The following is a 22672-nucleotide window of genomic DNA, read 5'->3' as shown; positions in this document are numbered from 1 at the left end:
AACGCTCTCTCTGAAATGACCTGTGATTGGTCAAAGTCTCCTGTCAAGTCTAGTTTTCTCTCAGAACACTTGTATTACAATATGCTGAAAGGTTATTATGGAAGTTTTGCCAAAAACATCATTCTGCCTACTGAAGCTTTAAACAAAACCTCATCAAATTCAATATTTTTTTTGTGGAGTTCATGAATAGCAACAACAGAAAAATCAGTAAATAGAGAGCAGCAATGAGTTCCGATGGGTGATTTCAAAAGTGAATATCAGTTTGTGAATTTGAGCTGAAGTGCAACACAAAAAATAACCAACTTCCCTGTTAGCGGTTGTTATTAAAAACAGGTTTTACTGAGACTGCATGGTAACAGCTGGTTTTGTTATCCTCTAAATATCTACCCTGAGTGACTTACAGTTAATATTAGAACAATACAGGAAGTTATCAACTTTACTGCTCATATCCTGTGTATGCATATGTATTTTAAAGCACAAAAAGCTATAATGAATTGATTTGAACACATGAAACATTATAATTAACTTCATGTTATGCAAACAATAAACAAACACACTGCAGGAAAAAAACAAACAAACGAAAAACATCAGTTCCACTTGCTCTCCAGGCAGAAATAAGGATTTTATATCAAGAAAAGTTTAAAATACAATTCACAGTTGAACACATCAAATGAGCCAAAAGAGAAACATTCTACAAAAAGTAGAACACAGCCCTCAAACACTCATTAAAATACTCTAGGTTTGTTTGTTTGTATTTTTACATCAGATTTGGTTATGTGCTGTGTATTGTTCATCCCGACTAATTATTTAACACACCCTCCCGTTGTTGCAGCTTCCTCCCACATCAACTGGACACCTATTTGCTCTTCCTAAATTGTTCATTTCAGGCTTCTGCTTCTTCTTCGCTGATTCTTTAATCTCACGTTCAAAAGCAATACAGCAAATGGGTCGAAAAAATACAAACATTACTGATTGTATATAATAAAGATTTGCTCTAAGAAAAAATCAAATCATCATTAACAGACATCACACAGACTGGATTACGGTGAATTGAAAAGGAGAATAACTAGATAAAGGCTCAGACATGGGGCACCACACATATGGTTAAATCAATAACTGTCAACTCATCTGATCAAACATTTCAGGCAAGATATCTAAAAAGCTGTCTAAATGTGACCAACAGTGCAGCCTTGTGGTTGAACGTTGTGTCACATTATACAACATGTCATGTCCAACTTCACCCATGAGTCCGGTCACGGTGTCTTTCAGCAAGAACCCTATTATGTGCTTCTGTGCCATTTATTATGAGCACAGATATTAACAAAATAAAGATGCAAACACAGGAAAATGAAAATGCAAAGAAGAGGAATCCAACATGCAGCACACAGTGCTGAAAGCCGTCTGCTGATAGCTGAACTGTCTCTCATATGAGGATAAATTAATACATGCACCACACAACACTTCTTCTATAGGCTAATATTTATTATAGTTCAGTGCCGTTTAGCATAGATCTGATTTTTAAATATATATATATATTTGTGTTTGACTGAGTTTATTTTATTCAACAATAAATGGGATTGATATTCATTAATTTTATTGTCATACTTGCTATAGTGTTTATTTTTGACAGTAAAATGTCCCATTTAGTACATATCTTGGTTGCAACTCTTTAATAACCAAATATAAACGCCCCCGAAAGCTGTAAGATCAACAATCAACATATTAAGATATAATGAAGAGTTTAACACTGAAAAACTCCAACAATCCCATCAACTGTCATCTGATTGTGATTCAAACGTTGCTGAATCCATATTGGTGCAAGGACGTAGGTGACCTTTTATCAACTGAGCAAACAGACTTGACTGATCATAGTACACAGTAGGAAACTAAAGTGACATGGCGTGTCATTTTTTGGGGGGGATTTCCTGTGTTGCTAATCACATCCTGCCACCACAACAGTTCCCCATGAAGAAAAAAGAAGTGCACCCTTATCAAATAATTGGTTTGGCTTTCATTATGACACCACTTCAAACACATTACAGTCATAATAATGAGACTTATTTTAGCTTGCTTGTACCACAGTGTGATATTTTGCAGGGTGCAAATTCAGAGTGTTACAGATTTCTTTGCAACTGCCAAGACACGAAAAATGATAGCATTATTGAAACCACTGACTCGTGTAACCTATATTGTCTGCTTTACACTTATTTTGAAATTCTGAAACACACTTTTTGCCCATAACTACACACAGTTATCTACATTCATTCAAAACTAAAAGCCTATGTGTTGTTTGCCAACTGTTACTGTCTGCCATTGAAATACCAACTCAATTATCAATCACCTCGTCCCAGAATGCACCTGTGAAAACACCTGTAACCAATTAGATCCCTTAGAAATCAGAGCTTGAACACTAGAAATAGGATTCAGGTTTGCTCTTTGACAACAATGTGGGGCAATTTTGTAGAGAGAGAATTTTGGGCCTTATGATCCCTTATAAAAAGAGCAGTGTTTGTTCTGGACTCCTTGTCATGTTGCCATCAAAAACACATTTCCCCTCTAAACTTCTCACATGGTTTCATTTCAATAATTGTTTGAGGCAAAAAAATCTCCAATATTTCACAATAAAGCACAAGTTAGAGAAAAGTCTGAAATGTGAACACAGATTTGAGTGACTGAAATTTGTGTAAGTTTTGAGCGTTAATTAACCTTATTCGCGACAACCTAGTATGACCAATGGATTCCTTATGTTTTCTAGTTTCATATGATACCAGTATCTTCACTCTAGCTTTAAAACTGAGCCTTCCACAATCTAAAAATCACAAGTTGCGTTAATGAGTTAAAGAAATTAGTTATCGCATTAACTTTGACAGCCCGAATTATACGTTTTCTGAAATGTATATATGTTTAAATTTACAAATGAGGCATTATCTAATGCTAACTTTTGGTGAATTTAGGAGAAATCTGCAGGTGCTAATAGACAAGTCAACACAAATCCATGTATGATAAATAAATATGATGCGTGTTATGTGAACAAATCAGCATGTGTGGCGAAAAGGAATTTTGAGATCTATAAACACCATACGTACTGATAAAAAACATAAAAAATGTCACACTTTAAACAAAGAACTTGAAGAAGGTTGTTAAGAAAACACTTGTAATGTGTAATAATAATAATAACAGAATATTTGCTTATTAAAATACATGTTCATATATTCATTTCCTCTTCACTTGAGTGTAGAGATCCTCTGGGCCGTTGGCGGTCTGTCTTAAGCTGTTTGCTGTCTGGGACACTTTGACCTGCGCATACAACGTATCCTGCTGCTGTCCACCGTCCTGCTGTGAGGTCGAGGACGGTGCAGGTCTCCGCTTGGAGAAGTCGATCTCTCCATAATGAATGTCTCCTGTTTCTGTTTCTCTGGCTGCCTCCTCAGCTGTTTGGCTCTGTGAAAAACAGACCAAAAAAGATCATGTACTTCACCTAATTTTGTCTCCATTTCCACTGCTATAATAAAGTGATAATCAACAGAATAATCAGCTTTTATTGGACACAAAACTTGTTGCTGTGCAAAAAGAAAAATATCTGAATAATCTTATGTATATGTAGATACAAAAGTGAATTATTAAAGTGGGTTGCTAACAGGATGTTTCATCATATTTCCTGTGCGTGTCCACATTTAGTCACTAATGAGGAACCTGTTCAGTCCGGTAACTCTTTAGCCTAGATCTGATGAGTGCAGACAGTATGACTAGTTAGAAACGTACTCATAACACATAATTCTCTAAAGTATATTTACGTACCTGTGTCTGTTGTGAAGTTGTATGTTTGAACTTTAACCACCTGGAAGACATAAGAGGACTGTCAGCATCATTTTTCTGTATAATCATAATCGCCTTTGCATATTTAACAAGTTTCAATACATAAGTTACAAAGTGCTTTAAATACAATTTAAAAATCATCAATATAATAAAGAAAAAGACAATTAATAATACAATACCAATAACTACATAAGAGCAAGTCATTTTTCAGCTTAGAGGATTTGATTCTTTAAAAGTGAATAAAAACATTTAAATTCTAAAACTCTTGAGTTTTGAGTGTGACACACTAATATGTTTGAATTATTCATTCATTCTTGATCTAGTGTCTGGCTGCAACATCTAGACAGTTCTAATCAGACAGGTATACACTGCGTTACAGTAGTCAATATGAGATGTGACAAACGCATAAAGGTTCTTGAATTATAAGGATAATTAAATCATAGATATTTTATGTAAGTGAAATAGGATTGTGTGACTGCACTGGTGTGCTTTGTTAGATTAAAATCATCATCACAGAGAATGCCTTGTTCCCGCAGCGTGATTTTATATTTAAAGACAGTGATCTAAGGTTTCTTACACTGATTTGTCAACATAAGGTTTCAAGATGTTTTCTGACATCCAATCATTTACATAACTTATACACCCAATTAGCGAGTCCGGTTGTGTGATAATGAGAGACTGAAGAAAAAGGAATAATGTCATCTGCATAAAAACGAATATCCGTGTTTTGTATGTGGTTATTGTGACCTTGAAGCAGCATGTAGACACCAAAGTAATGGCCCAAATATAGAATGAGGAACTCCACAAACACACTTTTGGCTTTGAATTTTCAGTAAAAAAGAAAGAAAGATATGAATGTAAACAGACATTCAGTCAAAATGGTGTGATAGTGTAACAGTGATACATACTGAAAAATCACCAGTATGATCAACAAGCTAATCAAATATTAAAAATGACAAGAAAATATGTAAAGAAATACAATCAATTTTGGTGAATAAATCTGGATATGAACATGATTTGAGATACTTACCAAATGGCAACAACCGCACAGATCAGTAAAATGACCCCAATGATCGCTCCAACAACTGCCCCCCATGGTGAGGAGCGATTAAGGTGCTTTGCTCCTACAGAAACAAAAGTCAAATTAATAAAAATGATGGCAAAAATTGCAATGCAAAAATGCTGCATCAATTATGTTTGCAGATGTGGTGTTATCCAGGAATAACTGCTCCTATTACACAACTGGATGCAGCGCACTTCTGTGTTTACCTTCGTTAGTGACGTGGATCTCCAATGATGTTTGTTTATCGAGATAATTTGTGGCCACACAGTAATAAACGTCATCAGTGACATTGGTCACCTTGACACTGTAAAAGTCTCCTTCAAATACACTGACGGGTCTGTCTTTGCTGGTCTTGAACCAGGTGAAGCTGACAGGAGGATTGGCTCTGCTGGAGCAGGTCAGGTTCACCAGGCTACCTGCTGACACCAAACCTGATTCACTGATGGACACTGAGGTGTCCTTGGGAGCATCTGGGGAAAATGTGATTTATTTTATTCATTAAAATCAGATGACATCCCATGATTCATCATGTGCTGACAGGATCTAGTAACTAGTTGTCTTACATGCAACACTGAGCGTCGTTATGTTCTCTGCTGTCTTGACGTCTTTTCCTTCATTTACAGGATATCTGGCTGAACAGGTGATGTTGAATCCATCATGTTCGTCTGACAGAGTGAAGGTCTTCTGGATTTTAGTTGTGAAGGTTCCATCTGTGTTTTCCTCTACTTTGTTGTGAGGGTCTTGTTGGAGAGTCCAGGTGAGTTTAGGAGGGGAGTGTGGACAGGGAGTGAAAGCTGAGCAGGTTATAGTGACCGACTGCTTCTCCTTCAGATCACCTGAGATCTCAATGCTGGGCTTCGGAGGAGAATCTGGAATTTCAAATCACACATTTTACACAGTATCAGTTTCTACCAGTGATCAACGTCTGCAAATTTGACCCTTTAAGAAAATTCATTCCTTGTAGAAAAAAATCATCACGGAACATTAAAACACGTTGATTAAAACATGTGGATGTTCATAAATGTATGTAAATTCTGTCTTCCGCTGATGATAAATGTGAAGATCACCACATGATGACACAGGTCACCACACGAAGACCTCCCCTTTTCAAACCCGTTTACATGAACATGCATGTTTTTAATGTAAAAAATATAATATGTATATATTTTAACAAGAAATAAGGAAACATCCCAGCAATTTTCAATTATTAGGACATTTACGTTTGATTTAGTTTCATAATAAAGGTAAAGGTCATGCTGTTTTAAGCCAAAGCTGCAACAGGAACATTATAAACCTACTCATATAATGAAAACTCTCTTACCTTTAACTGTTATTTGAAGAGGATCACAGGAAGCTGTTGCCTTGAATGATCTGTTCTCAATTCTGAAGAAATACGTGTCTGTGTAACTTGTGAGTAAACTGGAAAATAAAGTGGTGCAGTTTTTCTGATTCAGGTTTCCAGTAAGACTCATTGGATAGGTGGAAACTGCCCTGCTACTGTTGAAAATCACATTGTTTGGACTGTCGCGGAATTTGGAGTCATTTTTAATCCACACTCCGATGGTTGTTCTTGTGCCGTCGAACTCCTCTTCTGATTTAACACTAAAGTTACATGGGATTTGCAGACAAGATCCACTCAGTGCTTCCATCTTCTTTGGTGCAGTAATGAATAGGGATGGTTCATGAGGACAAGAAGCCAAAGCACCTGTAAAAATCAGTTTCATGATTAACAAAATGTGGAAAAATCTGCAGGAACAAAAAATTCATGATGAACATAATTTTCCCTGTCTTGTTAGCAAGTTCTATACAAAACATTTAAATTTTCACTCAGGATGTGAACAAAAACTGTGGTCTGATTTCTAAATGAAGATTGTAAATTATTCAAGTAACAAACAGCTCACCTGAAACAAAGAGGACGCTCAGTAACATGTTGTTGGTCAACATATTCACAGACAGAAACTTGCTCCCTGGATTTGGAAGCACAATAACACTGTTACTTCTCAGTTGAATTAACCATATCCTCGAATACACTTATTGAAGCAATCGCTGTCTTTTAAAGCAACTTCCCTACTTCAAATCCACACCGGAAACTTGCCTTGTACAGCCAGAGTTCACTGTTTTTTATGCACAGTGTTTCGAAATCAGTTGAAAATAAAAATGCAACGAAACACTGAGTTCAGTAAAATGTTTCCTTATCAAACGAGCCCACAGCTAGAAAAAAAAGTGTTACGATTTTAGAGTGAAATGAGGAAAAGGTTATTTTTTTTTGCATAACTGCAACTAACCACCTAAGAGCTATTTAAGAAAAGCAGGTCACTTTGTTTGGTGACAAAGCTTTTAGATATCACATGACCCCCATGACTAAAACACTAAATACTGCAGTGTTTTGCACATTTGTCCTCACTAGTCCTGTGAGTAAGGAAGTCAGATATTACGACATCTTAGAATCTTTAGGTTTCAAATGACACGACTCGATGCAAGCCTTCATACATATTTTACATAACTCACAATAATAATGGCATATTTGAACTTTATGTAATTCTAATGTTGCTGACTTCTGCACTGTAAAGTTCACATTATATTAGCAGTCATCTACACAGTTACATAGCTATCATGAGCCTGTGTGTATAATGATAGAATATGTGATAAAAAAATCTCCTGAACACTTTCTGCTGCATGAAAAGCTTCATCTTTATTTCATTTAACACACTTTACAAGCATCCAATGGAAACACAAGCAAAGCAATGAAAAATATTTATATGGTCAAAGCATCTTTTTGATTTCTCAGTTTGGGTGTTTTGAAATAGGGTTTTATGAGGTACTTATCCATAGTAGGTGTAGTACTTACAGTAAATGACGGACGGCACGCTCCCAGCCTCCTAAATTTTTTAGCAACCTAAAAGTAAGGCTCACTTTAAAAAACAGATATCCGTTCAAGTGTACGCTATATTTAGAATATTTTCCGACAGTGAACTGAACTGAAAGTGAAATGTTTCTATACTGGTTTTTGTCATCGGAGCCTGTTGGCTTTGGAGAGAGTATAAATAAGTTTCACTTTCTGTCAAGTTGCCTTTCGAAAAAAGAGAACGAAAGGACTGTCTGACGGCAAGATAAAGCGATAAAAGTATTCTAAATATAGAATAAGAAAAATAGCGTACATTTAATTGGATATTGATTTTTTTAGATAAGCCTTTCTTTTAGGTGGCTGAAATACATTGTTCTGCTGTCCCCGTCCACAGCACTGTATTGCTTTGCTCCGGTGTCGGTATTCCTGTCTGTTTCTCCAAGCTGGGGGCACGCCAACCGTCATCTACTGTAGGTAATATAGGCTACTGACTGACTGTCAATCGATTAAAATATTTACTTAATCATATGATTGTCCATGATTAATCATGATTAATTACAAATTAATCACACATTTTTTATCTGTTCATAATGTACCTTAAAGGGAGATTTGTCAAGTATTTAATACTCCTATCAACATACGGCAAATATGCTTTCTTTATGCAAAATGTATGTATATATTTATTATTGGAAATCAATTAACAACACAAAACAATGACAAATATTGTCCAGAAACCCTCACAGGTACTGCATTTAGCATAAAAAACATGCTCAAATCATAACATGGCAAACTGCAGCCCAACAGACAACAACAGCTGTCAGTGTGTTAGTGTGCTGACTTGACTATGACTTGCCCCAAACTGCATGTGATTATCATAAAGTGGGCATGTCTGTAAAGGGGAGACTCGTGGGTACCCATAGAACCCATTTTCATTCACATATCTTGAGGTCAGAGGTCAAAGGACCCCTTTGAAAATGGCCATGCCATTTTTTCCTCACCAAAATTTAGCGCAAGTTTGGAGCGTTATTTAGCCTCCTTACCGACAGGCTAGTATGACATGGTTGGTCCAAATGGATTTGTTAAGTAAGTTTCATATGATGCCAGTATCTTCACTCTAGCTTTAAGCCCGCTACAACCTCCGAAAGATCGATTGCGTTAATGAAATTAGTGGCGTTAAAACAAATTTGTGTTAACGCCTTATTATTGCGTTAACTTTGACAGCCCTAATACTGACTATGGATAAGTACCTCATACAACCCCACTTCAAACCACCCAAACTATCACGTTCAGACCAAAAGAAAAAAACAGGTGCCATGAATCAGTTCAACATGAGATACAAATTTTTTAACAAAGACACATATATTATTATATATATTATTCACCCAAGTCTGGAGTCATCTTTAAAGAAAGTAATACTGTTTAGTATTTAGAGAAAATTTACACTTTATTGTAAGTGGCACACTAAGATTAATGAATACAGAATAGACAATACAATATGTAGCTCCATTTATAGTTAACATGACCTCTTCCTCCTCTCCTTCTGGCTCATGATGGCTGTAACGCAAACGCACTGTTGACATAGTCTAATTCTACTGCGTCCTGTGGAAATGAAACAACACAGAGAGAGTGGCGTTAGTGCACCGCAGTGAATGCACCGCAGTGAATGCACCGCAGCGGAAAGTGTTTTAGTTACAGTAAAGATAAAAATAATTGCAACACACAGGGCCTTACAACATCCTCACCACACAGAACAGCAGATGGAGCAATCAAACCACCAACATTAAGTCCTCAAAGAACAAGTTAAAACACACAAGATGATCTTCGCCATATCATCTTTATAAGGTGGTAGCATGACAAGGTTGTGTTTACAGCTTGTTGGACTTCCCCCAAAAAATGTATGAATGCAGTTTTAAAGCTATTTTGACTCCATTGTTGTTGTTGTTTTTATTGTGGAATATTTAGTTGTTTTTGTTTTTTTTAAATCCATGATTTCATTTTGTGGCTATTTATTTCTGATGCTCTGTAATCAGCGATCTGTGTTTTTATGTATGAATAAATTGAACCACCTTATGAAGGCAAACATGTTAGCACAGAATTTGCCTATTTACACATCCAGCAGATACGGAGCAACATTAGCATTCATTTGGAGTCGTGTTTCTGGCTCCCTGGCGAATCTACGTCCAATAGTCACTGTTCTTTTAGCTGCTAAATGCCCCTATTATTCACCAGCTATAGTTGCTAACTTCACCATGTCAAGCATGCTTTTTTTGTTCTTCCCATTCCCTCAACCTGCCTTCCTTTCAAAATCAATAGTGAACATTCCTAAATTACTGCAATCAGCTCTTATTTATCAAAAAAAGTGAGATGTGCTGCATTGCATTGTGGTCTGGTGTCACTACCAAGGTCTTTAAACATCATCGCCTTTGATGGGTTATTCCTGTTGTTATTGTTGTACATCAAACTACAAGGTAAAACAAATAAACCCTTGCTAATTGATTCTTAAGAGCTAAATTAGGAGCTATCTTAAGGTGGATTTGTTCCTCCTCCTGAGACCTGCAGACAGTTAAAAGAACAGTGTAAAACATTTTGGGGGATCTATTAGCAGAAATGGAATATAATATTCATCATCTATGTTTTCATTATAATCATCTGAAACTAGGAATCATGTTTTCATTAGCTTAGAATGAGCCCTTCATATCTACATAGTGAGCAGGTCCTCTTCACAGAGTGACACTGGCAACACTGGCCCTAGAGAGAGCCTTTCACATTTTTACGTTACCTGAAAGCCGCCATAATTCTGCAAGAGTGCAAAACCGTGGTACAGCCAGCCGCCGTCTGACTTCCGTTGCTCCTAAAGTAATGTTATTATGGTAAGGATGGCCTCTGAGCGAGGCGAACAGTGCTACCACGGTTTTGCACTCACGTTACCGCATTCTTGGAAAGGGAGGAGTGAGCGGAGGGGGTACTCCGTTGGTTGCAATCTGCAACCACACCACTAGATGCCGCCAAATCCTACACACTGTACCTTTAAGTTCATTGAAAATGAAATACATCTTCTCATCTGGTATCTTACCTTCATTGGTTTGGTGGAGTTTCTTGATCTAAACCAGCTGGAAGGAAAAAGAAGAATAAATGAAGTTTTTTTTATGTTGTAATGATAATGATCTGTCTCATACAGCCAAACCATAATTAAAATTAGACCAATTAGTGTGTAGCTGCAATTGATCATATCATAAAAAGGTTTCTCTCACCACTCAAAGATGACCAACGTACTGACGAGCAATATGATTCCCAGGATCTTCACTATGACTTGAACGCCAATCAGTCCAGACTGTTGATCACCTGCAACACAACCACATTGTCACCCTTGACTTAATGGGAAACTCTAAAACAAACCATAATTCCTGCGGTTACCTTCAAATACCAACTGACGTCCCGTCGACAGCTGAATGTCCAGATCATTTCTGCATCCACAATAATACAATCTGCCTCGATCACTGCTGGTCACCGTAAAGCCGTAAACCTGTGTGTCAACTTTGTTAATTTCCAGTCTGCCATCACTGGTCATGAACCAGACAAAGTTGACAACAGGGTTTCCTCTGCAGGAGCAAGTCAGATTCACCACGCTGCCGACTGACACTGGATCAGTTGGATTGATGACCACCGAGGTGTCCCTGAGAGAGTCTGGAAGATTTGGCACATGGAATAATGAGGAAAAGATCAGCTGTTTTGCCACCTGCTGTCATCGTCATAAAACAATATGAAATAAGTCTTACGTGAAACACTGAGCGTCGTTCTCTCCTCTGCTGTCTTGAAGTCTTTTCCTTCATTTACAGGATATCTGGCTGAACAGGTGATGATGAATCCATCATGTTCGTCTGACAGAGTGAAGGTCGTCTGAATTTTAGTTGTGAAGGTTCCATCTGTGTTTTCCTCTATTTTGTTGTGAGGGTCTTGTTGGAGAGTCCAGGTGAGTTCAGGAGGGGAGTGTGGACAGGGAGTGAAAGCTGAGCAGGTTATAGTGACAGACTGATTCTCCTTCAGATCACCTGAGATCTCAATGCTGGGCCTCGGAGGAGAATCTGGAGGTTCAAATCAAACACAGATTGTACAATAAAAAACACAGTAAATAATACAATCACTTAAAAAAAGTAAATAATACACAGGAAGGCTGATTTAAAGGCTGATGCTGACACTTAAATTATTATAAATTGCTTCAATCTCCACAAACGTGGTTATTTTATTGTAGTAACAAAACGTGTGCCATTAAAGCCCCTGAAAACAAAGCTCTAACTCTTAAATATTTATCTATAACATGATATAGTAATTATAATTAACTAAATAAGACTGGAGGAAAACAACCAATCAGAGCCGAGCTGGAGCCTTGCCATCTCTCAGAGGCTGTCAATCACTCGCAAACTCCGATCAAACGGTCAAACTAGGCAGCGCTGATCAAATATGAATCAATATTCTGTTACTGTAATGCCTATTTCTCTCCTCAAATTTTTTCAGAAACATCTTGTAGTGTACTGTTTAACTGTATAATGAGAACATTTGTGACCCGGCAGCCATGATGAGATAAGTTCAGGAAATACCAAGCACCGCCCACCAGCTGGAGCACGGCCAATAGGAACGCTCTCTCTCTGAAATGACCTGTGATTTGCCAAAGTCTCTCGTCATGACTCACGGGCCAGATTTTTAAATCCTGAAAACAGAGCCATGAGGAGGTGCAGAAGTCTAGTTTTCTCTCAGAACACTTGAATACAATATGCTGAAAGGTTATTTCGGAAATTTTTTAGATTGGCACTCGGAGAGCGCAGACCTCCGCCAAGGCGCGTGACTTTTAAAAACAGATCACAGCTCACAGCTGGCTTGAGGTGGTCGGCTTATTATTAACACAGTGTGTTTCCGTGTCTCTCATTCAGCAGCCTTGTTATGTCTGTATAACGTTAAACTACGTTGTCTCTCATCCCGTCATCTACCGCTGTTTTCTTTCTCACCGCGGACGGCCAGCAGCTCCCGCACCTCGATGTCTCGCCACACATCCTTACACGTATCTCCCTGCGTGTCATCAGTTACACTGCACATGTGTTATACCCTGTGGTCTTAATTCTTAGGCTGATCTGAATCCTTAAAAGAAATTCCTGAATCCGGATCATGATCCGGATCGCCACCAAAACCGAATGGATTGTTCATTGTGCTACAAACCACCCCTCCAAAAAATGTCATTCAAATCTATTACAAACTTTTGGAGTAATCCTGCTAACAGACAGACAGACAGACAGACAGACAAATAAACCAACGCCGGTGAAAACATAACCTCCGCCAAGGCGAAGGTAATAATCAAAACTCTCTTACCTTTGACTGTTATTTGAAGAGGATTACATTGAGCTGTTGACATGAATGGTCTGTTCTCAATTCTGAAGTAGTACCTGTCTGTGTAATTTGTGATTAAATTGGAAAATAAAGTGGTGCAGTTTTGCTGACTCAGGTCTCCAGTAAGACTCATTGGATAGATATTATCCATCCAGCTACTGTTGAAAATCACATTATGTGGTTTGTTGGCAAAATATTTGTCATTTTTCATCCACACTCCGAAGGTCGGTCTTGTGCTGTTCAATTCCTCTTCTGATTTAACTGTAAAGTTACATGGGATTTGCAGACAAGATCCACTCAGTGCTTCCATCTTCTTTGGTGCAGTCATGAACAGGAGTGTTCTTTGTTGACAAACAGCCAAAGCACCTGTGAAACAGACTCATACTTAACATAATATGAAAGAAATCTGCATGAAGGGAAAGTTCATGATACACAAACTTTAACAAAACAAAAAATTAAGAAGCAGCATCATTTTTTTTTTTTTTTTCTCTTGTTAATAATTGTCATTCACAACTATATTCATTTTGGAGTCAGCACATGAACAGGTGGAAAAAGAAGCTCTTTCTGCTTTGTTTCTAAATTGAGTTCATGCTGTAAATGACTCAAGAAATGTCTCCAAATAAAAGTGACAGGAAGAAACAACTCACCTGAGAGAAAGAAGACGCTCAGTAACACGATGGCTGTCACCATTTTCACAGACTGGACTGAAATGACGCTCACACTCATCACCTGGATTTACAAACACAGCAGTGCACTTAATTCCTCTCGGTTATTTTAATTGTGCAATTTTTACTAAGCCTTTGTGTTTTTATGAAGTTACTTACTTCAAATTCACAGATGTCATCATTTACCCTGTACAACTAGAGTTTTAGCAGTGATTAACATCTGCAGAGCTAAATTATGATATATGTAAATTCTACTCAATATTAACAGCCTTGACTTTATTTTAGTTATGGTAATATGTCCTACAAACAAACCTGGGAAATGTAATATGTCATAATGGCTTTTTTCAAGACAAATAATATAACTATACAGCTTAAGACACTAAGAAGTAAATCAATAAAAGCAGTAAAATAAGTTGCCTTACCAAGCGAGCCTACAGCAAAAAAGGAGAAACGATGAGGTCTTGCAATACAGCAAACCAACTTCCAACGTAATACAAAAGGAAGTTTTGAGACCGCATAAGCTTATATATAGCTAGTAGATCATCCTTCCCCTTCTGCAGGAAGGACAGCTGAAAGCTTCTTTTCTGTTTTTTTTTAGCTTACTTTACCTATTTTATTTACTTATCTTATTTACTCATTTTACTAAATGTATCTTACTTAATTGTTATTCTATCAGGCACTGGTGCTAGAAATAGTACTTTTTATTTAACACACTTGTATTTTATACACTTGAATTTGAATCTTATCTTATGACCAGAATTACTGCAGTTGTACAGCAAAGTAAGCAGTTATCATACTTACTTCTCGTATCCCGTTTATATATTTATTATATTATATTTATTATATTTTTATCACAGGACTCATTACAAGCCTGTATGCCACGTCTTCTTTATGTGGAATACACATAAATATACATATAGTATTAGATTATAGTACCATGGTCTTGGTGAATACTTGATTCTGATTGGCTGCAGGGTGTCCATTATTTCCTGATAATGTAACACGTACTAAGTAGTTCCAGTGAAACTGCCTGTTCACGGTTCAACCTCAAGTTATCAGCTTGCAACATCATCTTTGAGTTGGTAGCGACTGGGTGATATGGTTAAAGGTTTTATTGATAACATTTTTATGTAGACAAATCCTTTTTTTTTTTAAATAATACATCCACAGAGCTTTTAGAAAGGTGCCAAATCAGTGTATCACATTTCCTAAAATAATAATAATAATAATTATTGTGAATTAATCATTTAAAAAATGTTGGCGTGTCCAAAATGAATGTTTTGTTTATCTCTGTGGAAGATATCTGACCTTTGGTTCCCAGTTCTAACAAGGGTTCTGACAAGGTGTGACATCTAGTGGCTGAATGTTATCAGTGTTATCAATAGCATCTTTAATAACATTTCAGCCGTGCCAGTGGTTTTAAGCATGAAGTATGGAATGAATGAAATTAAATCCTACATGAAACATCAAGCGTCAGATTCGTCTCTGCTGTTTTTGTGTCCCTTCCTTCATTCACAGGGTATAGCTGGCAGAACAGGTGATGTTGAATCCATTCATGTTTGTCTGACAAAGTGACATCTTGTGATTATCAGTTGTCTGTGTTGCCACCTAGAAAATATTTGTACCATGTAAAGTTCATGGAAACATAATAGGCCACGCTTTTACAGAAGGATATACCTTTATTTCATTTTTGTACATTACTGAATTACTCTTTTTGGTTAATCCTGTTTTATGCATAATGTTGCTTATACAAAAGAAGTGTATTGTTGCTTTGATGTCATCAGTCTACATGCAGCTCTGGCGCAGTTGAGTGTGTGTGGTACACGAGTACTGCAAAAACTAACAAGTGCACTGCAGTGCCTGGGTGAATAAAGTTACCAAACAGAAGACTGTCTGTTTAAGGGTGAAACTTAACTTAACCAAAAGATTAGTAAATTAAAAAGGCGTATAACACATTGCTCTACAAAAACACTTCATTACTTTTATTCAATAACAAAACACAAACACTCCTAGCTGTTTTTATTACATACACAGTTATTCAGCTGAACTAAACTAAACTACACACAAACTCTTATTGTGTTGCAGTTTCCTCCTGCCTCACTTGGACCTCTATGTTCATATTTATACTCTTTATTTAGTAGGTGTTATTCATTCCAATAATTACTTCCCAAAGGTACAGTCTATTTTCCCTTCCTAAATTTGCCCAGCGTGGCTCCGGTCTTCTGCTTCTTTTTTGCTGATCCTTTAAGTTCCGGTTCCTAAGATAAGGCAAAAGAAATAGAACATTAAGAAGATAACTACACATGTACAACTTGACAATACACACTGGCGTCAAAATAAAGAGGCCTACTGAACACCTCGGCTTATTCTTTACAGTTAAAAACAGGACTCGCTAAAGATTCAGACGTGGGGTACCGCACATGACGTAGTACTGTAGGTGGTTAGATTAATAATAGATTAAGTGCTATCATCCCATCATTTTGGAAACACGTAGCTGCCCTGTAGTTGTTTCTAAATGTACCTTCCGTTTGGAGGACAGAGATCCAGTGATGGTGAAGAAGGAGTCCAGTCGTCCCTGTGTGCTGCCCTGTCGGCTCTTCACAATCTTCTTACAGCCGTTGCGCATCCTGTCCTCGCTGCACACACACATACACAAATCAATCGACTGATGAATACAAAGATACATGTTATCTTGTGCACAATGTTATTTCCAGCTGAACTTTCTATCATTTTTTTTCTCAGCAATAAAAACAATCATCCAAGGCAACATTTAGAGGACGGTAAGTAATAAAATAACTGTCACGGTTCACTGTAAAGAGTCCATCATGGACTGGTTTGGGCTCTAAACCTTATATTGTATGTAAAAAGGCTGAGTGCTCAAGTGATGCTAGAACCATAAACGCTGCCTCGACATGGCCAGCTGTGCGGCCTAGTGATCAGATGTTGTATACACAGCTGGTCTGATCATATAATCATTGCAAGAAAACTCAATAAGCAAGCAAAGAAGATGAATCCAGCATGGGGGGGGAGGGACAGGGCTGAAAAGAGCCTGCTGACCTGAACTGTTTCTCGCTACACATGAACTGGATCAGTGCCTCCTCGTCCGGCTCGCTCCACTTCAGCTCCAGTGTGGAACAATCCACCACTTCGGAATTCAAAAACAAATTCCTGGCCTCTTTGTACAGCCAGTCCTCTGGAGCAGGGTGCTTCTGCATGAAGGCAAAACAAAAGAATCAGGAGCTAAACTCCACTGTTTAAAACTGCCTGGACTTCTGGAGCGTAGCACACGTCAACTTACGCTGGTGTCGATGTTTTCTAGGATCTCCTCGATGCTGCCGTGCTGTCTGATCAGGTCGATGGCTCTCTTGGGGCCGATCCCCTTGATGGTGCCGCAGTAGTCGCAGCCCAGCAGGATACACAGGTCTATGAACTAGTATCGGAACCACAGAAAGAAGGAGTTAATGCAAGAAAGACAGAAACGTCACTCCTGTGCCTGGTGCACATGTGTTGATAGTCCCACAGCACCAGGAGAGCGTTGTGACATTTGAAAAATGATGATTATATAATGTCTCATAGTCAGAAAAAACACTTTACCTGTTCATTGGTCAGGCCGATGTCCTCCAAGATGCGATTGAAGTGGAACTCTTGGATGGGAAGTTTCCTAAAACAAACACATTTCTTGATGTATTATAAAGTGCATAAAGGAATGCATTGCCATTACTATTATTGGCTCATCGTCTCCTCTTCTAAGCCTTAAATCAGATTCAGACTGTGATATGGTGAAACAAACAATAACACCATCATCAGAGCTGTTCCACATGAGTACTTTAATAAAACAGAGGGAATATAGGGAGCACTACTACTGGTTTTATGGCTACTTGTAGCATGTCTTTCAGAGCTGGTCGGACAACCCAACAACACTGCCATCATTAAAATAGAACTGGGATAGTAAGTAAGAAGTGATTGCCTCCCAAAAAATTATGGATAATTAAATAAAATGGAATTGATTGCAGATTGAATCCCAGGTTGCATCAAAAGTTGCACCAGAACTAAAAACATCAAGCCATTTTCCATGGGACGGTGGGATGCAGGTGCAGCCTTACTTTGCTTCGCTGGCGGTGACGTGTCTGAGCAGGACGTTTGTCCCAAAGGTCAGTCCGTCCATATCCTCTGTTGCCGTGGCAAAGACCTTCCCTGCTTTAACCAGAGCGGCACAGCTGGCCTCCGCCTCGCATGGAGCCTGATGATACAAAACACAAAGTTACATTTCACAGATTTATTCATCAGACATGTCCTTTTGTAACCGATTTCTCTGACATGGGGAAAAAACGCTTTAGTTGCCAGACATACAGTAGAACAGAAGGCATTTCACTTCAAATGTACTTCTTCGTTCCTCCAGATTTATTGAGGGTGTCTGTCAGGTGTCAAAGCAACAACAAAAATTTACTTATTTTTGCAAATTGTAATTCATGAACATCTCCTTCCTAATGGTGCAATGTTAAGAAAAAACGTTTGCTGTTTTAACATTACATTTTCTGTCTTTCAGGGCCTTTGAAGCCTATCCTGACGATAAACACGCAACTGGAAAAGTAACGATAAACATGTAAGAAAGAGCACTGAAAAAACATCCCCAAGGGAAAGATTCCTCAAAACTGGTGAGCAAAATCACTGTCAATAGGAATGTGAAAATATCCTTGAAGCCAGCAAGAGTTGCAAAAAGAGAGTTGATCTAACCTCAACGTAAGGCACTCCCATCAGCGTCAGCAGCTTCTTGCACTCATCGTTATGGTGCTTGGTGACTTTTACCAGGCGCTTGCTGAATTTGTCGATATTCTCTTGTTCCCCTGGGTTGAGACAAACCATTTTTGCAGACGTTTTAATACATTGTATATACAGCTTATTATATAAAAAGCACCAAGACTGATTACATTGGTTTACACTCCCTGCTAATTTTCCCAAAAACACACTGATTTTGATCTCTCATTAACAGGGTCAGGGCCTACATAACAACACAGCACAATAAAGCCAGACTGGCACGACTCATGATTATTATTATTAAATAAAATGAGAAATGAACTGTACCCATTTCCTGGGCTTGAGCGAGCATCTTCTCAGCTTCTGCCCTCCTCTCCCCTCTCTTCTCCAGCTGCGTGTGACAAGAAGAGCAAAGAGAAATATGAAACGAGAGACAGATGATGTAGCTTACAAAAAAACAAACCCAATTCATTATTTTAATAGGAGGCTGAGTCAGTCAAATTGTTCCATGTCCCTTTCTATTCCCAAATAGACAATTTACACATATAAACAGCTTTAAAATACGTTTGTGTTCACTGTCCATCTATCAAACAACAGATTACAGACAGTGGTTAAACATGGTAAAGAATGCCACTCTCAGAAACTCAAAAATCATCATGTTGCAGTTCTGACCACACTGTTGGATGTACAGGGGATCAGGATTACAGGTGCAAAAAACAGCAATAATAATAATAATAATAATTAAAGAAGACCAACTGCCTCTTTCACAATAACAGAATGCAGGGAGAAAAGCACCAGTGGAAATCAGAGCCCACACTAACCTCTGCTGACTTGAGCTGTGGGGGCTTGCCGTCAAACACGTACACAGGTTTGATGCCGTGTTCCAGCATGCGGATCGTCCGGTAGAACATTCCCATTAGGTGGCTGAGAGGAAAAGAGCAAACAGGTGGCAGAAATATTTCAGCTTTATGCGCAGACTTGAGCTACGTAGTCTAGGATCAATCCAAGAACTACTATATGTCTAATGCGTCTCCTACTATGACTTCACAGTGTCTGTATTATGAGGCGGTGTACCTCGTCGTCTCGCCATCCTCATTCTGCAGAACGTTCCCGTCCTGTCGCACGGCAATCAGGAACTGGTAGATACACATGGAGGCATCTATAGCAATTTTCCTGCCTGTAAAAAGTTCAGGAAATCAGTTAGATGTTTCTTTGGCATGTTTTAAAAACAGCAGGGGTTATCAAAACAATGGCATTAAGTGTAACATTAATGCCATATATAACCTGGCAAGCCTTCATTCTCTATATTATAAGGCAAAGTTAAGTACATAAGATTCTTTCATTCACTCAGAAGTTCAGACCTGCATTAGGTAAAAGAGGCATAGTGCAGTCTTAATCACTGAACAAGGATTTAGAGCGGACATAGCTGGAGATCTACACGTTACACTTTTAATAAAGAATCATTAGGCAGACTGAAAGAGATGTTGCCCCTGTTTGCTTATTCAAGACAACAAAATGAAAGTTTTGAGCCATCAATTTGAAACTATTAGTACACCACTATGAAAAAATATTATTGACTAATTTGGCTCAATTAATCTTTATTGATCACCTAGACCTACAATCTGACATGGCTGTCATTTCTGTAAGTGATTATGGTCTATATTTGATTCATCATTCAACTCTGTTGTATCCCCATTACAGAATTGATCCAATGTACCCAAGGGAGATCATTAAACTTTCATCTGATCTCATGCGCATTTATTATTATGCAGGCCTCGTCGTGGCGAAATATTTCAGACCTTGGGCCAAATGATGTTTAAAAAACCTTGATCAACTTTCTACAAAAAATCAATGTTCAGGATGTCTAAAAGTCAACACGGGATACTCAAATAACTCTCTGGAGATGTTCAAGTTAGTTGCAAAAAGCAGAGTTTTATTGTGTTCTATCAAGACAGAGACACAACAGTCATATATATATGCTTTTCGGGGAACCTTGAAAGTCAGGGCTCCTCCTTTTGTTATATTGGTGTTAATATTATTGGTATCAGGTCTCAGCTGGGTTTTATTGTGTGCGTGTGTGTGTGTGTGTGTGCGTGTATGTGTGTGTGAAAACAAGGTCGTTTGTCCAGATTATTAGTCTGTTCCGAGGGAAGCATACAGTCTTATGAACTTGTGATGTGGCCACTGGCCAGGCAGATGGGTACGGTCTTATTAGCCATACAGATGGACAGGGTGAGGTCAAGTCGGGGACACACACACACACACACACACAGATGGTGGACAATATTGTAGGCTGGGGATTACAACATAACTTTTAGCAATGATTTTATACATTCGTGATCAATAACATATTTCTATAAGTTCTAAAAGTTTTACTTCCACAGCCTCAGTCATCAATATGTAGGGAAAGAAAGGGACCTGTAACAGTTACCAAAGTAGTTCTTGATGTCTTGCTCTTTGATGGCACCAGGGGCCTGGTCAGCAATCAGTTTAGCAAGTCCGTGTATTCCCATTGTGTTGTCTGAAATCACCAAAGTCTGAAAAACAATGAAATAATCTTTATTAATTCGATTGTCATACACATCCATCGTGATCACACTTTATCTGGGCCCCCAATAACTGGTACAAATTACGTGAGGTCCTTACGAGGAATGCGTTAACGTTACACGACTCGTTTTTTTTTTTTAATTCATTTTTATTTGGAGACGTTGACACTTTACATGATCAAGGAATGTACATGTTTGTAGCCTGATGTAATGAGCAGCATGTACTAAAGAGTGTTTCCATTTTTTTTTTTTTTTTTTTAAGTGTACATATACAATAAACATTGTGCCCGCCAGCCCACCCATCCCACCCACCTATTTGTGGGGTACACACCCACAGTAGCAGAGAGGGAAAGGAGAACAAAATAAAATAATAAATAAATAAAAAATAAAAAAATAAATCAAACCAGGATCGCATTTAGCTGTGCACAATGTCTGAATAATGGGGGGAAAAAAAAAAAAAAAAAGTTAAATATATAAATACATACATACCTGCATATACACACATATATATACACACATATATATATATATATATATATATATATATATATATATATACACATACATACAGTACATACACATACATATCCATACAAAAACATGTGTACATACATACATAATCATAACATATTCCCAAGAACCCTATATATTTGGGGTGCCATGTGGAGGGAAACAGAGCACCATATCAGATTGACAGCAAGCTAATAGGGTTAGGGTTAGGGTTATATATACATATATATATATGTATATATATATATATGTATATATATACCCACATTCATGTACTGTACATATAAATAAGATTAAGTGGGTAAAATGAAACAAAGTGAATAAGTTAGGATGGTAATTTGACTATACTGTAAGTTGAAGTCTACACGACCTGGTTTTAAAGGTTTACATGTTGTTTACATGTGTGCTTCATTGTCGTGATGCATGCCGAATTAAAGATTAACTACTGATAATAGCTAAAACATGATTTAAGCTTGTTCTATGGATGTGAAATAAAGGTAAAGGACAGACGCATTAAATTGTCAGTTTTTTTAATGAAGTTTGGTGTGTGTGGACAGAACTAGGTAAAATTGCAGTTTGAAGGCTTAAAACATAAATAATGTCTCATTTATTCACAATGTACATGCTATTAGCAACAGCATACACTAGTTTTCATCGCTATACTTCACATGCCGAATTAAAGACTAACTACTGATACTAGCTAAAAACATAATTTAAACTTGTTCTATGATTGTGAATTTACAGTGAAGGACAGACGCGTTAAATTGTCCGTTTTTTGAATGAAGTTTGGTGTGTGGGGACAGATCGTAGTTTGAGGGCTAAACATAAATAATGTCACATTTATTCACAATATACATGCTATTAGCAACAGAACACACTAGTTTTCATCGCTAAACTTCACATGTTGAGTTCGATTAAACCGTTTTTGCCGTGTTAAACTCACCAGTTAGCTGTTAATCTCCGGTTTTGTGCACACTTGTCTCGGCGGCGCGGGGAATTGCGTCTCTTTCGCGGGAAAAATCAAAAAGCAGACATCGCCTATCGATCTATCGAGCGCTGCACCGTTAAAAGACGCTGAAGAGCTGCGCATCGATTG

General features: G+C 37.9%; 3 protein-coding genes across 5 annotated transcripts in view; all 3 read right to left on the bottom strand.

The window, feature by feature from the left end:
• Positions 1–14442, bottom strand: part of LOC119480856 (B-cell receptor CD22-like) — a 37972-nt gene extending 23530 nt beyond the window's left edge. Inside the window, exons 1-8 of one of the 2 annotated variants that reach the window (XM_037757468.1) lie at positions 14188–14442; positions 13748–13829; positions 13083–13466; positions 11501–11806; positions 11139–11408; positions 10976–11066; positions 10798–10834; positions 8882–9323 (exon numbers count right to left, since the gene is read on the bottom strand). In XM_037757468.1, coding sequence (XP_037613396.1) covers positions 9270–9323; positions 10798–10834; positions 10976–11066; positions 11139–11408; positions 11501–11806; positions 13083–13466; positions 13748–13826 — 1221 coding nt within the window. In that variant the 5' untranslated portion in view covers positions 13827–13829; positions 14188–14442 and the 3' untranslated portion in view covers positions 8882–9269. Of the gene's footprint in view, positions 1–8881; positions 9324–10797; positions 10835–10975; positions 11067–11138; positions 11409–11500; positions 11807–13082; positions 13467–13747; positions 13830–14187 lie in introns of those variants that run through there. The other variant, XM_037757467.1, reaches the window with a different exon arrangement.
• LOC119480857 (sialic acid-binding Ig-like lectin 13) lies at positions 1341–7222 on the bottom strand. 2 transcript variants are annotated; one of them, XM_037757469.1, is made up of 8 exons: positions 6975–7222; positions 6781–6846; positions 6201–6584; positions 5443–5748; positions 5086–5349; positions 4847–4940; positions 3799–3838; positions 1341–3441 (listed from the first exon to the last, which is right to left on the bottom strand). In XM_037757469.1, the coding sequence occupies exons 2-8, from the start codon at positions 6821–6823 to the stop codon at positions 3214–3216; spliced, it is 1359 nt and encodes a 452-aa protein (XP_037613397.1). In that variant the 5' UTR covers positions 6824–6846; positions 6975–7222; the 3' UTR covers positions 1341–3213. The 2 variants fall into 2 exon arrangements, with proteins under 2 accessions (XP_037613397.1, XP_037613399.1); XM_037757471.1 differs by lacking the exon at positions 6975–7222 and having other exon boundaries at positions 6781–6897.
• Positions 14443–15724: 1282 nt separating the features above from the next.
• Positions 15725–22668, bottom strand: fen1 (flap structure-specific endonuclease 1). The gene is made up of 12 exons (XM_037757475.1): positions 22520–22668; positions 20952–21057; positions 19595–19697; positions 19342–19444; positions 18848–18911; positions 18500–18609; positions 17869–18005; positions 17360–17426; positions 17064–17195; positions 16823–16974; positions 16287–16401; positions 15725–16023 (listed from the first exon to the last, which is right to left on the bottom strand). Exons 2-12 carry the CDS (start codon positions 21031–21033, stop codon positions 15946–15948), a joined length of 1143 nt encoding a protein of 380 aa, XP_037613403.1. The 5' UTR covers positions 21034–21057; positions 22520–22668; the 3' UTR covers positions 15725–15945.
• Between the last annotated feature and the right edge of the window lie 4 nt (positions 22669–22672).

This window comes from Sebastes umbrosus, chromosome 21, assembly GCF_015220745.1.
Source record: "Sebastes umbrosus isolate fSebUmb1 chromosome 21, fSebUmb1.pri, whole genome shotgun sequence".
NCBI classification, from domain to species: domain Eukaryota; kingdom Metazoa; phylum Chordata; class Actinopteri; order Perciformes; family Sebastidae; genus Sebastes; species Sebastes umbrosus.
Note: the sequence above shows the minus strand (reverse complement) of the source record. Positions and strands in the feature narration are given on the sequence as shown.

What these genes read in the sequence shown, in the direction of transcription:
- LOC119480857 (XM_037757469.1), bottom strand. Translation starts at nt 6,823, where the DNA reads ATGTTGACCAACAACATGTTACTGAGCGTCCTCTTTGTTTCAG. An exon ending in AACGACGCTCAGTGTTGCAT is followed by an intron (nt 5,350 to 5,442) that starts GTAAGACAACTA and finishes CATTTTCCCCAG; the next exon opens with ATGCTCCCAAGGACACCTCA. An exon ending in TGTGCGGTTGTTGCCATTTG is followed by an intron (nt 3,839 to 4,846) that starts GTAAGTATCTCA and finishes TATGTCTTCCAG; the next exon opens with GTGGTTAAAGTTCAAACATA.
- fen1 (XM_037757475.1), bottom strand. Translation starts at nt 21,033, where the DNA reads ATGGGAATACACGGACTTGCTAAACTGATTGCTGACCAGGCCCCTGGT. An exon ending in CGCTCAAGCCCAGGAAATGG is followed by an intron (nt 18,610 to 18,847) that starts GTACAGTTCATT and finishes GTCTCAACCCAG; the next exon opens with GGGAACAAGAGAATATCGAC. An exon ending in GTCACCGCCAGCGAAGCAAA is followed by an intron (nt 17,427 to 17,868) that starts GTAAGGCTGCAC and finishes TGTTTGTTTTAG; the next exon opens with GAAACTTCCCATCCAAGAGT.